Source organism: Anabrus simplex, chromosome 1 (genome assembly GCF_040414725.1).
Source record: "Anabrus simplex isolate iqAnaSimp1 chromosome 1, ASM4041472v1, whole genome shotgun sequence".
NCBI classification, from domain to species: domain Eukaryota; kingdom Metazoa; phylum Arthropoda; class Insecta; order Orthoptera; family Tettigoniidae; genus Anabrus; species Anabrus simplex.
The window spans coordinates 639,003,831-639,022,213 of NC_090265.1; the positions used below are offsets into that span (position 1 = coordinate 639,003,831).

The window sequence follows — 18,383 nt, forward strand, 5'->3', positions numbered from 1 at the left end:
CCCTGTTGACTTTTCAGCTAATTATTTCCTTTAATTTCTGTACTTATTAAGAAAAATACTTAGCGCAAATACGCAGAAAATGTTATTCGTCGCGGCTACCCGAATTGTACACCGCTACAGTAAGTAGTGGAGATCAGCGGAGCAATGTGTAGCATGTTCTGTGACGAAGGGTATCAGGAGTATATTTTTGCTGAGGTCACCCGCTTGCCGCTACTGCTCGACTGAATTTGTTTTATTCCCCTCAATATCATTTTCAATTTATCCCTAAAATTTTGTGAACCAGGTCGGTTATATATTAGTAAATTAACCACAGTGAGGTTGAACAACAAATAATGAGACTGAATTATGAAAGCGCAGGTAACATTTAATACAAGAAACAATAACAAAAACAATAACAAAATAATAACAATTACACATATAATAATTGACCATATAAGGCCCCAAAACGCTATCACTCCATGGCAGATGTAGTTCTACTAAACCATACAACGAAAACCGTTCATTTCACTATGCTATCTCTGCCTTGCAGCTTTTCCGGCAGCAGTAAAATATCGTGTTGAGATGTGTTTAATAACTTCAGTGGTTATGCTCCGTAAGAACTTCAGTTTTCGGTTCCGTTATCGGTCTTCTAATAGTAATCTTGTCCGTGACCACCTCCACCGCCACCTCCATGTCCACCATATCCATGACCGCTGCCTCCCCCACTTCCTCCGTGTCCACCTTGTCCATGGCCGCCGCCTCCCCCACTTCCTCCGTGTCCACCATATCCATGACCGCCGCTTCCACCACCACCTCCGTGTCCACCATGTCCATAGCCGCCGCCTCCGCCACTGCCTCCGTGTCCACCATATCCATGGCCACCGCTTCCACCACCACCTCCGTCGTTACCACCGCTGTTGGTGACGTGAGCGATGAAGCCTCCCTTGTTGTCAGCGTGGTACTTGACGGTCCTCACATTACCACCAGGTTCCTTCAGCGTGTACTCGCCCACGACATGATGTCCATCACGAGACTCCTTCTGGCCGTGCTTGTCGCCGGTGTGGTGGTCAGTTACTCCGTACGCGAACTCGTACCTTGGATGGGCCTAGAAATCATAGAAGGAAATTGAAGAGCTCGGCACAAGAACCTCAAAGCATAGGCATTTATAGTAGACACAACAATATCAATAAAGTACAGTAAAAATTGCCAATAACTGATTAGTTTTGGGATTTTCAGAACGTCCGTTAGTAAGAAATGTCCGCTATTTAGAACTAGTAAAGCGGACTTTTGAAAACAAAACAAAAAAACCTCATGAACATTGAATGAATAGCGTTAGATTGCTTTCGGGAGTTACGGGATCGAACACCACTGTTGGCGGCCCTGAAGATGGTTTTCGTGGTTTTTCTTGTCACACCAAACAAATGTATTATAATAAAGGGCACGTTTGCTTCCTTTCCAGTCTTTTAAATATCGTACCCCGTTGTCACGAAAAGACTTGCCTATGTTCGTGCGTAGATCCACAAACACGATTTTTAAAAGTATAATCACTTACAGCTGTAGTCCAGTAATAAATCATGTTCCGTTATCAAATTTTGAATATCGTCCTAACACAGAACAAATGGTGCATGGTACATTAGGTCCAATAGTGTATAGAAATACGCTACATTGAAACTTCTTCCAGATCAAAAGAGAAGACACATAACATTAATTTTCCTCTCTCCTTTAAATAAATCTAATATGGGTGTTTTGTGTTTTGTGGACTTCGAAGTTTATTTAATTTGCTTCAAAAATAGCATCGTTAGGGGTGGTGATTTATCGCAAATGCGATAAAGTGCCAACTGCTCTTAAGAACTTGTACTCCTGTATTTTCATCGCTCAAGACCCGTAAACCACTTTTTAAATGTTATGAAAAATGCGATAGGCCTAAAATGCAAAATTGACTCAAAAGCCGAAAATCATACCAAAATGCTATTATAATGCCCAATTCACGTGTTTTTAAAATAAAACTTTGTGTCTTTCTTTCTTTCTTTCTTCTGGGAACTTCAACTGAGGAGTTTGTACACCCTTGTAATGTTTATGAAGGCTTGACCACCGTTCTACGGAAATTAAAGCGGGAACGCACTATGGTCACCTTCCGTGACTTCACGGTTATGAGCGATGGGTATCGTGTCCAGAAAGTTTTGCTATGCGTTTTCCACACTGTGCGAAATATGGTGGGATCGGCGATCTGTTCACGACGGCAACTCGTTGCCCAACAGTCGTTTTAATTCTTTTTGCATAGGTCAGCTCAAAAATTGCTAAGATGGTGAGGCCAAAAATGTCTGTAAAACAGTGCGGAGAAAATTATAAACAGGAAAGTTTTTGTATCGGTGATAGTGAAATTTTAACGTATAAATTGTGTAATCGGCGCCTGGAATGGCAAAAGAACGTTTTAGTAAAGCACATCAAAAGATTATTCTGGAGGCGAACATCCCTCTTCACATAGTTGACCATCCAGCTTTTCGGGAGTACTTGACAAAGTAATTATGCTACCTTATTTCACGGTTGTATACCGCGTATTTAATTTTATCAAATTCTGAAAACCTAAGAGAGAGAGAGCTATGAATTTAACGAGGACATTTCCGCGGTTACACTTTACAGATGATATCTGTAAAATACATTAAATTTAGGTATAATAGCACATTAAGTGCCCAGTATTAATTATTGTAGCATGGTGCAGATTTTGTGCTTAAGTGGTTTTAGCTAATGAATTTCAATTGTGCGTTCAGGTATATGCCACGATCGAGAGATCTGCTAAAGGCAACTACATTGCGACATGAATATGTACCTCGCTGTGGAAAAGTAATGAAAGCTGTGGTTAAGGAGCGCTTACAAGAACAGCCAATTGTTATAATTGCAGATGAGACTTCAGACAGGCTAAGATGATGTGTTTTCGCGGTTTTATTCCGAACAATATGTGACAACGCAAAGCAGGACGTATTTCTGGGTAGTAGCACCTTTCTTGACAAAGCAAATGGTACTACTTGCAACAGGGCAATCATGGATACTTAAAATATGATCTCATATGAAAATGTAATTGGTTTTGTATCAGATTCAGCTCGATACATAGGAACATGTTTCAAAGCATTGGAGACTATAATTGGTGAACATTTTACGCACGTTCAGTGTTTCCTGCACAAGGTATTCTTATTTGGAGATGTGATTTTAAAATAAATGTCACAACTAAACCACTTTGTATGTAAATTTAAGATGCCTTCTTTACATTCAAGAAAAATTCTTATATTAATTTTTCGCGGAAATTCATCCAAATCTTCCAGCAATAATATTTCCTTTTCCCGTGCACGCACGCTGGAATTCATGGTTTACTTCTTTGGAATATGCTAACAAGTTCTTCAGATTCTTTAAAAGATTATGTTCCAATCTCGGGATGAAAATTAGTTAAACAGCAGTTCTTCATCCCTCCTAAATATTTTTAATGGTGAATGTCATTATTTTATAGTACAATGCCCGGCTAAATTTGAGACTCAGGTCTCGGTCACAATTAGAAAATTAATTACCCAGTTGAAGGGTTCTTTTTCCCTTTTGCACCTAAGTTGTGGAATGAGTTAACTTTATACACTGTGCCTAAAAGATGTGCCACAAATATGTTCCGATTCATTGAGTCTCTTGAAAATGCAAGCGCAAAACGCAAAATATATGGATTATGTGAATTTATCCCTGTTTCATGGTCGGATAACTTTCCTAACGCCAACCCATTTTAGAAGGATGTGTCCACTATTGCATGTTTCTGTAATGAATGGCAATGTGATGAGTTTTTCATAGATAAAGAGCTGTATCGACTAACACAAACATTCAGCCCCCGAACTCTAGCTCGCGGTTATAATCTATGGTCCCTACCGAGAATCGAACCCGGGGGCTTCTGAGCCAAAGCATAGTATGCTGACAACTCAGCCAAATAGCTGGAAAAAACACATTTTAGAACACTGCTACTTTAAATACCAAGACTAAACAGAAATACACTTTTAGAATGGAACTTACCACGTAGTCAATGTATCCATGACCACCTCCACCGCCTCCACCATGACCTCCATGTCCACCATGTCCACCGTGACCTCCATACCCTCCATGTCCTCCGCCTCCACCATGGCCTCCATGTCCTCCACCGCCACCGCCATGGCCATCAGAAACGTGGACCTCCTGAGCATCACCTTCTACTGGGCCATGGAAATAGGCGAAAGAATGTGCATGGCCCCCTCCGCCGCCGCTGCCATGACCACCACCACCGCCACTACCACCTCCTCCTCCATGACCTCCAGCATTAACGCTAAGATATGCTGTTGCAAGCAGCGCAACCAGCGCAAGTATCTAGGGAAAGAATTAATATTAACAATTATATCGATAAGAGAGGGTTTTTCGGATTCCTAATGAAAAGGGATTAAATTTGTTCTGATTTTCCCAGGACAATTCCGGTTTTCAATTAAGTGTCCCATTAAAATTCATTCGGGACGCTGAAACTCCTAGTGTTTCGTTTTTTGATAAAACTATCGGTTTTAAAGTTACTATAAAGTTCATCGAGCAGTGAACAGAACCATTTTATCATTCAAAATGACGCGGTTTGTTTCTCTCAGTTTAGTAATTAATTAGCTGCCTCTGTGGATCGGCGGTAGAGTGTCGGCCTCCGGATCCCAAGATAGCGGGTTCAAACCCGGCAGAGGTAGTCGGATTTTTGAAGGGCGGAAAAAAGTCCATTCGACACTCCATGTCGTACGATGTCGGCATGTAAAAGATCTCTGGTGACACATTTGGTGTTTACCCGACAAAATTAATTAAATCTCAGTCATAGACGCCCAAGAGAGTTTCGGTTTACTCGGTCTGCCACCTACTGGGGGCCAAGAGTAAAACGGAACGTCGAAATTGACGAGCAGACAGCCAGATGGCGTCAGATTGAAATGTCTGCACACGGTAGCTGAGGCCATACGATTATTATTATTAGTAGTAATTAATTACTTGGAACGATGTGTTAAGCAGCTCTAAAATTGTGAAGAAGTCTATACCGAAGTGTAACATACATCAGACTGTAAAGTTTATTGCTGAACGCGGAATGGAAATCTTGGAAGAACATTTCGTGTGCAGAGGAAGAAAGCCGGTTACAGGTATTTAAGGTGATGAACAAATTACTTTCTTTCCTGGTATTTTGCCAATCATGTGGGTTGGGCACTAATTGTAATTAAGGCCAGTTTGACGGGTGGATGCGCTTCCTGAGACGTACTTTACGTGGAGAGATTTATTCACAATTCTGTTTCTGTGAGGAATTCACCGGACGTGGTTAATATCGCAAGACCAACCGGGAATTGAACGTAGAGCTCTGCACCGAAAGCCACCGCGCTGACCATTCAGCCAATGAGTCGGACATGTAATCATGTAGAGTACTGTATTTTATTTCAGATTTAGATAGTATCAAAATATTAGCCTAAAGCAATAAACCCATACTTTTCTAGGAAAATATATACGAGTAATGTAACCAGATTGATAAGGGTCAATTTGAAACTAAGAACTAGAACTAGTCTAGAGTTCTATATTACTTTACCTTCACTAAAGTCATACTTGTCGCTGTGGACTGTGTTGGATGACTGTCGACAAAGCCTTCAGAGACGGCGCTATTTATACCGGGATCGATTCTCAACAGTTCACAAAGAATGTAGCAGACTGAATTAAACACGTTACGTGCAGAGTAGAAACGTTGTCACGTGTTACTGACATCAGCAGTGGGAGTTTTGATTACCGTGTCCTGTCCATGACATTGAGTACGATCTCCTCACTGTTAAGTAAGACAACTTTCTAGAGCAATCTATCAACGGCATATGGGGCCTAATGAGTACATTTGTTCCTCTCTAAAGGGTTGGGCGTAACGCTATAGGACGACTGACGGGTTAATTTGACCTGTATTACTTTCTTGTTTAAGTCCTTCATATGGCATGATTTTAAACAGTAATTTCATAACTTTTGTTCGTTTCTAAGTCTATACTTTTAAAATTTTGTACAAACAACAGAAATTAAGTTCATCATTCTACCCGAACTGTTTTTATGATTCATAACATAGTTTTTGTCCTCATACACTGGAACCATACTCCAGTTGAGGTCTTACCAGAGACTTATATGCCCTCTCGGACTGCAGTTTCAATTATACCTAAAATCGTTGTGGTAGAGTATTGTCCCCGTAACAAGGCCAGCAGCAAGCAGAAGACGTTTCAAGGGTGTTCATTGACTTCTAAATAAATAACCGTAACTGGCAGGGAAAATAACGCTAGGTTCGGCAGGTGAAATGGCGTATGGTTTTGAGTGCCGGGAGTGTCCGAGGACAAGTTCGGCTCGCCAAGTGCAGATTTTTTATTTGACTCCCGTGGGCGATCTGCGCGTCGTGATGGAGATGAAAAAGAGCGACATGAAATAGAAAAATTACACATGATTTATTGAAAATCAGAAAATGCCATCTAGGCTAACTATGATAGTGTGGATGATCACTGTGTTAATTATGAAATAGATTTAACTCTTGAGGTAACATGAAAATACACAGTTTAAAAAAATTAGGGGAATATGTTTTGTAATGTCTGGTATGTGAACGTTAATTTGGTAGATGGAGTTCCTATGGTCGTGCAGCATACCTTGAGACCTTACCTACCCAGGGTATATCAAATCGAAGTTATACTCCATCTGTAGGCGTAGCCATGCATTAAACTGTCAGATGACCCCTCCAAACAAAGTGTATAGCGGTGCATCCGTGTGTCGTTGTGAGGTACAGACAACTCCGGTCATATGAGCACGTTGTACGTAAACCAGCATATCCCATGAGACATTCTACGAGGTTCAAGTCGCAAGGGCCGTCACTTTGACCCAGGAAGGATGGACTTGTCGTAGTGTTGCTGTGGATCTCAATGTCTCTCCGTCAGTTATTTACAGCTTGTGGAATCGGTACAATGAGACAGGCCAGTTCAAAAGGAAGGTTGGACAAGGTCGTGGACGCAAGACAACCCCACAGGATGACCGATTTCTGAACATATGTGCGTTGCGGCGTCGTTCAGCAACTGCCGGAGAACTGCAACAAGACCTCAGTAGGGTCACTGGAGTCAGAGTGTCTGACCAAACAGTAAGGAACAAGTTAAGAAAAGTGTCCTTACGACCCAGACGTCCTGATCGAGTGCTCCGTTTAACGCAGCAACATCGCGCAGCTCGCCTTCTGTTTGCCCATACCCACGTCAACTGGTAACTTCGCCAATGCAGACCTGTGTTGTTCACAGACGAGTCCAGATTTCCCCTGACACAGACGTCGACGTGTATTGAGACGGTGTGGTGAGCAATACATGCCAAATGTTGTCCAGGAAGGCGACCGATTCGGACAAGGTTATGTGATGATGTGGGGTAACATCAGTATTGATGGCCGTACGGATCATGTCGTCGTCCGTGGTAATCTTACCGCCGCCGTGTACATCGAGCAGATACTGCTACAACGTGTGTTGGTTGCTGCATACAGTGTTGGCATTGAATTCATACTCTTGCACGACAATGCCCGGGCTCATGTAGCGCGCATCACCAGAGCTGTCTTGCGAGAACTGTACATTCAAGAGATGGAATGGCCAACAGTGATTCCCGGCCTTAATCCCATCGCCCATGTGTGGGATGGGCTTGACAGAAGTGTTCGTGGGCGTCCTGTTCCACCAGACTCTCCAAGACCTCGGAACAGGCTCTCATTGAAGAACGGGACCTGATACCGCAACGTGATCTCCGTCGACTTATACGGAGCATGCCACGTAGGTGCCAAGCTGTGACAAATGCTCGTGAAGGACATACACCATACTGAAGCTCTCCAACTGTGATAAAAATCCACCTTGGAGGAGTGTTATCACTTTGTTTTCGCCCCTATTTGGACATTTCCGCTTGTGTTCTGAAAATGAACGCGAATCCATCGATGTTATTTTGAATACTTCAACTGTAAAAAATAAAGGTTTTGTTGGTAATACATCTGGGTGTGAGGTATTGTTTTGTGGAACATGGCATACGTTCAAAAACATTTTCTCCTAATTTTTTGAACTGTGTAATTCAAATAAATGGGATGGTGCAGGCAAACTTTATTCCAACAGAATTGAGCTGTAACATTAAATTCGTTCTTCGGCATATGAATTACTAAATTAACTAATGATTTCTTGTGAAAATAGCCCGTCGAGGTAAAATTCTCGTACATATCTGAAAAGTACATCGATTAGTCGTAAGAAAAAGAATTTTAAATATAAAATATAGTTAGAAAAGAAAGAAACATTAAGTATACTATAATGAATTTTCTTGTAATGAAAATAAACTTCAAATTACATCGTTGATTTTGCAATATAGTTAAATTAACAAGTTAAATCGATTTCTTTTGAAAATGCTTGAGCAAATAGTCTAGAGTAAATCGACACGTCAGCTGTGTATCTGTCTGGGATGGATTACCAATTAATTAATTAATTAATTAATTAATTAATATTAAGTGATCACTTCAAATGAACTGAAGGGAAAGAAAACATAGTGTAGAAAAGTTGAAAAGTTGAAATGTTGGGATGCTCCATGAGTCTGAAGTTACGTTTTTTACATTCTCACCTTGACTTTTTCCTCCAAACCTGGGTGCTGTAAGTGAGGAACAGGGTGAAAGGTTCCATCAGGATATAAAGGACATGGAACAAGGATACCAGCGAACTTGGGATGTTCGGATGATGGGCGACTACTGCTGGATGCTTCACCGTGAGCACACGGAAATGCCCCATAAGAGGAAGTCCAGGGGTCACGCCATGACAACTAAGAAAGCACGGAATGAATTACGTTAGTACATGTTTTCTACCACATTCTCTGTATGCGTCTGTTCAATGTGTGCGCATTTCAATATGTTGATGGTTTAAACTTGTATTCTTGTTCAGTACGATTCGTGTGCTGTATATATATGCAACTTCAAAATGTAATATCATTATTAAAAAAGTATACGTTTTGTGCCAAAACTGTGGGCGATACGATGTTTTCAGTGTCATTTTCGAATTCAGGAGGCAGAAGTACATAATGTACACCTACTTTTGAGAAAAGTTTTTTCACTGTTGCACTGTTCATTAATACGGAAGAATCTGTGCTATTATCTAAATAATTCTCGCCTGCTGGCATTCGGAAGGTCCCAGATTCGATCCGCGTCTGGGTCAGGAAGTTCTGGCTTTAATTATAAAATCCATTGGCTCGAAGACTGATTGCTCTTTTGTGTCTTGTCGTTCATTTCAGACTCAACATCTCGGCCGACTTTAGCGACAGGAAGGGCACTCGTCTGTAAAACATGTGCCAAGTCCAGAATTCACGTCACCATGCCCTTCATGCCCTTTCCTACGAGGGATGCGGAGCCACGAAAAAAAATCACATAAAATGTATATTTTAATCCAGTTGTATGCTTCGGTTGGTAATCACATCCTATCTCCCCTATTCGACAATGTAACAGGTCATAACGCCAATTGAAAATAATTAATTGTTGCCTCAGTATACTGCGATGTGCCCTTTCATTATATGCTTCAGTCTTTTGGTAAATAATGGTGTGTGGCCTCCGAACAGGCCTGGTGTAGGTCTTTCGAGTAGACACCGTTTGGTGACCTGCGCGTCTATGAAGATGGGGCCCTAGCTATGATAAATTCTAATGATGAAGATGTCATACACAAAGTCCCCGAGCCATAGGAACGAACCAATGAAGGTTAAAATCCCCGACCCGGCCAGGAATAGAACCTGCGGCCCTCTGGACCAAAGGACGGGACGCTAACCATTTAGCCGTGGAGCCGGACAGTGTTTTGGTGGCAGGTTCATTGTCATATTCACAGCGTTGCAATAGTTCCTACATTGTCCATATGACATTTACAATAAGATACAAAAGTTGAAAACTAGAAAAGCGGCTGGAATTGTACAGATTTCTGGAGATATACTAAAGACAATGGGTTGGGATATAGTACCATATCTGAAGTACTTATTTGATTATTGTTTGGCCGAAGGAGCTATACCAGATGAATGGAGAGTTGCTATAGTAGCCCCTGTGTATAAAGGAAAGGGTGATAGACATAAAGCTGAAAATTACAGGCCAGTAAGTTTGACATGCATTGTATGTAAGCTTTGGGAAGGCATTCTTTCTGATTATATTAGACATGTTTGTGAAATTAATAACTGGTTCGATAGAAGGCAATTCGGTTTTAGGAAAGGTTATTCCACTGAAGCTCAACTTGTAGGATTCCAGCAAGATATAGCAGATATCTTGGATTCTGGAGGTCAAATGGACTGTATCGCGATTGACATGCCTGAAGCATTTGATAGGGTGGATCATGGGAGACTACTGGCAAAAATGAGTGCAATTGGACTAGACAAAAGAGTGACTGAATGGGTTGCTATATTTCTAGAAAATAGATCTCAGAGAATTAGAGTAGGTGAAGCTTTGTCTGACCCTGTAATAGCTGAGAGGGGAGTTCCTCAGGGCAGTGTTATCGGACCTTTATGTTTTCTTATATATATAAATGATATGAGTAAAGGAGTGGAATCGGAGGTAAGGCTTTTTGCGGATGATGTTATTCTCTATAGAGTGATAAATAAGTTACGAGATTGTGAGCAACTGCAACGTGACCTCGAAAATGTTGTGAGATGGACAGCAGGCAATGGTATGTTGATAAACGGGGCTAAAAGTCAGGTTGTGAGTTTCACAAATAGGAAAAGTCCTCTCAGTTTTAATTACTGCGTTGATGGGGTGAAAGTTCCTTTTCGGGATCATTGTAAGTATCTAGGTGTTAATATAAGGAAAGATCTTCACTGGGGTAATCACATAAATGGGATTGTAAATAAAGGGTACCGATCTCTGCACATGGTTATGAGGGTGTTTAGGGGTTGTAGTAAGGATGTAAAGGAGAGTGCATATAAGTCTCTGGTAAGACCCCAACTAGAGTATGGTTCCAGTGTATGGGACCCTCACCAGGATTACCTGATTCAAGAACTGGAAAAAATCCAAAGAAAAGCAGCTCGATTTGTTCTGGGTGATTTCCGACAAAAGAGTAGCGTTAAAAAAATGTTGCAATGTTTGGGTTGGGAAGAATTGAGAGAAAGAAGAAGAGCTGCTCGACTAAGTGATATGTTCCGAGCTGTCAGCGGAGAAATGGCGTGGAATGACATTAGTAGACGAATAGGTTTGAATGGCGTCTATAAAAGTAGGAAAGATCACAATATGAAGATAAAGTTGGAATTCAAGAGGACAAACTGGGGCAAATATTCATTTATAGGAAGGGGAGTTAGGGATTGGAATAACTTACCAAGGGAGATGTTCAATAAATTTCCAATTTTTTTGAAATCATTTCGGAAAAGGCTAGGAAAGCAACAGATAGGGAATCTGCCACCTGGGCGACTTCCCTAAATGCAGATCAGTATTGATTGATTGATTGATTGATTGATTGATTGATTGATTGATTGATTGATTGATTGATTGATTGATTGATTGATTGATTGATTGATTGATTGATTGATTGATTGATTGATTGATTGATTGATTGATTGATTGATTGATTGATTGATTGATTGATTGATTGATTGATTGATTGATTGATTGATTTTGATATCATGACTACGCGACAATATTTGAGGAATGCCTTATGAAAAGATGAGTTAGAACAATTACATTGGATCAACAAGTGGAGAAAAAAGTAGTGAAACAGAACCAGATGTATCTCTGATTTCACATATCGAATCTCCTTCAGTCGCATTACCTTTTTGAGGACGTGGTAATAAACGAACTGTAAGAGCTACTCCAAGAACAGGATTATCTCAGTCCGCAAAGTTTCCAGTAGGTCACGTAGAACCAGCTGCATATTGAATGCTTTGGAAAGTCATCCGTTGCGGATCCGATACTTCTGGTTGACGCGGAAACCAGAATATTCTTCGGCAAAACAGTAGGCTAATCCATATGTTAAAATAAATATCTGACAGAATATTGTAAGCAGTGCCTTGCGTCTTTTGATAAGTAACGGTGTTCTGCAACATACTAAAAATTGTACCGAAACGGTGGCAAGTTTGAAGTCGGGAGATGCTACATGGTGTATCACGCTGGAGGAAATACATGCCTTCTGTGCTGTATTGTATGCTAGTGGTGCATATAGAAGGAAGTCAGTTCCGAGGAGGAGTCTGTGGAATAAAACGTGGGGTGCACCCTTCTTCTCTGAGACTATGGGAAGGGATCGGTTTACAGAAATCATGAAATAGGGCCCACCTCAGATTTGAAAATACAGTGACTCAAAGACAGTATTTGAGTACAGATAAGTTTGCCCTTGCATCTCAGGTATGGAATTCTTCCATAAAAAAATGTAAAAAAAAATGTCTTGTTTGTTTCCAATCAGGTCCAAATGTTATCGTCGATGAACTGCTATTTCCATCCAAATGTAGGTGTCCGTTCTTGCAGTACATTGCTAGTAAGCCAGATAAATATGGCATTAAGCTTTGTCTAGCTATTGATGTAGACACGAAATGTGTGTGCAACGGTTTTTCATATACAGGCAAAGATGATACAAGTCCTGCCCATGAATCAGTTGGTGAGAAAACAGTTCACCAATGGATGACTCAATTCACAGGGAAAGGCCTAAATGTGACTGATGATAACTTTTTCACATCATCAAACTTGCAGTTCAATTGAAGGTTAAATAACTACAGGGGTGGATCGAGATTTGAAAAATGGCAAGAAGTTACCTAAACGTATTTTGTCAAATTTGATACCTCGATATTAATATCTGCATCTAAATGGGTATGAAAATTTGTCATGGGGAGGAATTCGGGACAGTCGCAAAATATACTTAACCTTACAGTTTGAAAGTGCTTCTAGACACCAGAAAGTAAATCAGTTAATTAGTCGGTCAATATGTTTTGTTCGCAAATAGAAATATTGGCGCTAGTTGCAAATGTAAAGTAATTATTGAAGGGCTTCAGGCACCAAGTGCTGGTATATTGAGATGACGCCATCTAGAATCCCTGCGTGTAAATTTCGACGTTCCGGGTTACTCCACCAGATCGCAATAGTGAACCAATACTTTCTTGGGTGACCTATGGTTGGGATTTAATTAATTTTATCGTTGATGTGCCACCAGACATCTTCAGCATATCGGCATCGTATGACAGGGTGTGCAGAGGTTTTTCTTCGTTTGTAGCCTTCAGAAATCCGCTGCAGCCCTATCGGTGTGAGAAATGTCTGGGTGCTTCCTGCCCAACGCCCAGATAAGTTAAAGAAGCATGGCCAAGTTAACCAGTTAGCGTCGATCAACAGTGGAGCAATGGCTGGACATAGTTGCGAGTTGGCCGAATCACTCAAGCTACGACGGTTGGGCATTGCCTGTATCCAGTAGGAGTAGACTAAGAGTAAAGGTGACAAACCCTGTGTCATTGGTGAAGGATATATGCTGGTGTATTATAGCACATCCTGCCGAAATGACGTATTTGCTGTCTCCGAAAGACTGAGAAAGACTGACCTACGTAGATCGTATATCCGATCGTTGATTGGAATCAGAGTAGTCACCGGGTCAACAGTTGTACGCACCGTCTTTCATTATGCACCAAGTTTAAGATTCCCAGTAGAGCATGGGTTCCGAACCTGGGGGTAAAACAGCTATTCTGCGGGGGGTAATAATGATGGTATTGTTTGGTACGTAGATACCGTATTTACGCGAATAATACCCGCAACCTAAATTTAGGAAGGCTCATTTTGAAAATAAAATTAAATGAACTAAAATTCCTTCCATCGAAAGAGTAACAAAGGCATAAACAAACATTTCATATTACTCCGCGAAGTCCACATGGTCTATATGCAAATATGAACGTGTAAATTTACAGATATCGCTGATTTTCCCGAATATATTTGAGATTATAAAAATACATTATCACTGCTATAAAATTTGCCATGAAAATTAGCAAGTAGACTTAGGTATTTCATTAAACTCAACTCGCAATAAGCTCGATTCCTTGTAGATCGAAAGATTCGTTGTCTCTTGCATCACTAGAATCATCTCCTAAATTACATACACATTCGTCACACTCCACGTCTAAGACAATTTACACACGCGGTTTTTTACACGACCGGTGGTGGATAATTCTTTTCGTGCAATGTAAACGCTTGAAAGAGATACAGAACACCGGTGAACTCTGACGTTAGTTTTGGGATACGGTAAAACCTCATTAATTTTAAGTCGTTGAGACGCAAAAATTGGACTTCGAATTACGTGATTTCGAATTAACCGCCAACTCGTACTTCAGAAATGTCAACGTCTGCCGGGTCACAAAATATTCTAAGACACAATAACGCATGCAATCACCTTGATTCACCTTCCAAATGCTATGGAAAGAACGTTTTCCGAAATATATCCAGCAAGGTACATTTACGTTATTCAAACAATGCACTTGGACATATCACTGACAAACATAATATCACGCAACGAAAGAAAAGAAACACGACTGAAAGACGAGGACAAATTATGCTGGCTCCCCTGTGCAAGTTCTTTAGTTTTGGATTACTGTACTGTTTGCATTTTTGGATGCCTTGTACTTGCACGGAAAGTACCCGAAATCCTTAAAACATCGTGGCTTATCGAACTGTCCAATGACGCGGGGAGGAAGTCTTTCGCTTCCGTCTGCATTGCAACATAGTACAGTGACCCCATCTCCTTTTAAAAAGTCCGTCTTGGCTAAGCATTAAAAAACAATGCAGTTTCATTGGCATTGGCAATATTGTTCGTTGCATACGCATTGATTATAATTATGAGCCATGCTTTTTCGCTAACTGTCGGCATCGCCAGTGTTCGCGGATTCTGCTTCTACGCGCACTGCCTGTTACGTTATATTGTGGCTTTCCTTAAAACGGTGAATACAAAAGAGTTATGATTTCTCTCGAACTTTGCAACTATGAAACACACTGTCGACACACCGAAGTGAGTGAAAGTGCGGAAAGCTATCTCTGCACGTTCCAGAAGACTGACTCTATTTTGGATTTAAATTACTGTGTAAAATACTACTTTTTAAAAATGTAAAGGCAGTTTCAAAATGTAAAGTCTGAATTGTTTTCTGTTTAAATATGACGTATGGCGGTAGTTTTCTTCCATCTGCGGTTGCACAAAGCATAACTGTATCCAGTATCGAAAACTAGGTGAGCCAGGAGGGTGTTCCCAAACCTTGCCGCAAATAAAAACCGCACCCCAGTTCTGTGCCTCCGTTTTTTTCAATATGCGTGGATTATTCGCGTAAATACGATTTATAGAATGACAGATTAGCACCACGTGGCTTGCGCTTTCTCATATCCGCGGAGGCGAGGGATGAGAGAGGACGTAGACGGACGAGGACGACTCGGTTTGAATTTACTCTAGCAATAACTCGCGTGTTTCGTTTGTTTTGCATTGTACTTTGTATCAAGCCGTGCAAGTGTACATACTGTTCTACAAGATAATGCGCCTCGTTCTAAAAATATCTGTGTATTGTTTGTAGGTTAGTACAAACAACAATTTTCACTTCTTTTGATATGTTTTTTCAATATTGTTATTAGGAAACAAAATATTTCGCGTCATGCGAGATTATTTTCAGGCAACATAGTGAACGATAGCATAAAAGTCGTTAGCCAGTAGTAAGTAGTTCATGTATTTTTCTATCGTCCGTTCATTTAGTAACACTGTTTAACGTTTGTTTTGCTTGTTGTTTTAAGCTTGATGCTTGTTGTTTTAAGGGGCCTAACATCGAAGGTCATCGGCCCGACGTTTGTTTTAGGCGACATGGCTTTTACATGCGGAAAAAAGCGCTCGTATAAAGAAGCATTTCTACAATGGGGTTTAATGAATCTTGTTGGCAGAATAAAGAAAATACGGTTCTCAGTGTCTTGTGTGTAATAAAATTCTTAGTGCAGAGAGCTTTTTTTTTTTTTTTTTTTGCTTTACGTCGCACCAACACAGGTAGGTCTTATGGCGACGATGGGACAGGAAGGGGCTAGGAGTGGAAAGGAAGCGGCCGTGGCCTTAATTAAGGTACAGCCCCAGCAATTGCCTGGTGTGAAAATGGGAAACCACGGAAAACCATTTTCAGGCCTGCCGACAGTGGGATTCGAACCTACTATCTCCCGAATACTGGATGCTGGCCGCACTTAAGCGACTGCAGCTATCGAGCTCGGTTGTGCAGAGAGCATGAAACCGAGCAAACTAAAATATTGCGAGAAAGTTCACAAGGAGTTCGCAGGTAAAGTCACTGATCTTTTTAAGAGAAAAGTATGTTCTGAGGTCTTCGCGATCGGATTCCATAGAAAATGTACAAAAGGCAAAATCGTGTCTTGAAGCTTCATATCATATAGCTTATCGCATTGCTATGAACAAAAAAAACCCGCACATTACAGGAAAGGAACTCATCAAGCCTTGTTTGTGTGATGCAGTGTCGCTCATTATTGGTGAGCAACACCAAATATCCCTCTCCAATACAACAGTTTAAAGTCGCATTTTATATTTGAATAATGGCATTTTGCCAACCGTTATTTCTGAAATTAAAGAAAGTTCTATATTTGCGCTGCGATTGGACGAGTCAACCGATGTAGCTTCGTGTTCGCAATTAATGATATTCACTCGGTACATTAAATATGGCCGCGGTAAAGACGTGTTCAAAACGCTAAAACAGTTTATTGAGGGCGGGGGGGAAGGGGGGGAAGGACTGGCCTGGACTGGTAAAAGCTATTTGGCGTTTGTACACATGGGTATCCGTTTCGTTCTGGATTTCAAGCACTCGTAAAACAAGTTGCTCCCCCCCCCCCCCCCAAACCTTCCAAGTTTTATCTTATCACTGCTTGATACGCCGTTACGGTTCCTTCCGATTTACCAAGCGCGTTCAGTGTCGTAGTAAAAATTGTGGATCGTATTGTGGCAGCATTTGTCGAAATGCTGGCGTATCTTGTGGGTATTTTCAGAGAAATTAACAGTCTGAACATCTCATTACAAGGAAATATGACGAATACCTTGACAGTACAGGATAAAGTTGCAAGTTTTCTGCGCAAATTGGAACTTTACCAACGCCGAGTTCAAGTTGGCGATATGTCGATGTTTAAACAACTGTGTAAGCAATCAGTAAATGACGAATCTGAAGAAAATCGCATTTGAAAATTACGTGATTCACCATTTATCTGCAGTAATAGACTCACTGAAGTAATATTTTCCGGGCATGGACAATCGTCAGTCCAATTCGAGGATATTAAGACCATTTTCTAATGATGAAATGTTTAAAGACGAAGATATGTCAGCCAAAGTAGAATATCTCCGACTACGCGATAATAGCACTTTCAAAGTGGAATTTCAAAGTCATGACCTCGGTACATTTTGGCGAAAAGTAGGTAGTGAATATCCTGTTATAGCTGACGGAGCTCTGAGAATGACAATACCTTTTGCTACCACTTACAGATGTGCGAATGATTTCTCAACTTTGCAAAACAATTCCTACCTTCACATTAACTGTCTTTAATTAATTAAGGAAATACGTTGAAATTGTAATAACGAACATTTTTGTGCAATTTTATGACTAATAAAGGCTATTTGTATGCATGTGTTGTTTTCTTCGATAACATTTTAAGGAGGGGGGGGGGGGGGTAAAACAGTTTCCCTGATAGGTCATAGAGGTAACAAGACTGAGAAGATTAGGAACCGCTGCAGTAGAGGAACAAGATGTATTTTGGACAGAACTGGAGCCATACATCAACTATATAGACGACAGCGTACATCAGTAAATCGATGGAGACATCAACAGCCATGTTGGCTACTCAAGTGATGGTTTTGAATGAGTGCTTGCTGGTTTTGGGTCTGGCGTGCTTAACGAAACTGTGAACGCACCTTGGAATGCAACTTAGTAAAAATATGTACGTTCTTCAAGAAATGCCTGTCATATTATCACATATGGCACTGATCGTCGCAAGGCGCAAGTCGGTTACAGAATGGTGTAGGAAACATGTGATGTTAGTAATGGACTGTAAAGTGATACCATCAAAAAACAACGCTACAGTTAATATAATTATATACCGTTGTATTCAAACTATGCACATATATAACAGTAAATCGTGGGTAAATTAATCATACAATAAGTTCCAAAACAATATACTAAAGATTCTAAGTAGGAATAAACCAAAGGAATATTACCAAAAATCTACCACTAAAGAAAATATTTTGAAAACAACCTTAGAAATAATGCAAACAGTTTGATACGGCAATTAAGAGTCCAGGATTGTCTGTTAGTTATCTGGAAACACTTGTCAGCAGGGCAAAAACAGTTCCAAAGGGAAGAAGAACCTCCTGCCCTAACAGGTTTTTGGATTTTGATAACTCTGGAAGCAATTGCGTTAC

The 18,383-nt window shown here is 40.7% G+C and overlaps 1 protein-coding gene across 1 annotated transcript; it reads right to left on the reverse strand.

Annotated features, from left to right (window-relative positions):
• Nucleotides 1–628: 628 nt before the first annotated feature.
• Nucleotides 629–17,797, reverse strand: LOC136884249 (uncharacterized). The gene is made up of 4 exons (XM_068229561.1): nucleotides 17,741–17,797; nucleotides 8,608–8,802; nucleotides 4,018–4,344; nucleotides 629–1,084 (listed from the first exon to the last, which is right to left on the reverse strand). Exons 1-4 carry the CDS (start codon nucleotides 17,795–17,797, stop codon nucleotides 629–631), a joined length of 1,035 nt encoding a protein of 344 aa, XP_068085662.1.
• Between the last annotated feature and the right edge of the window lie 586 nt (nucleotides 17,798–18,383).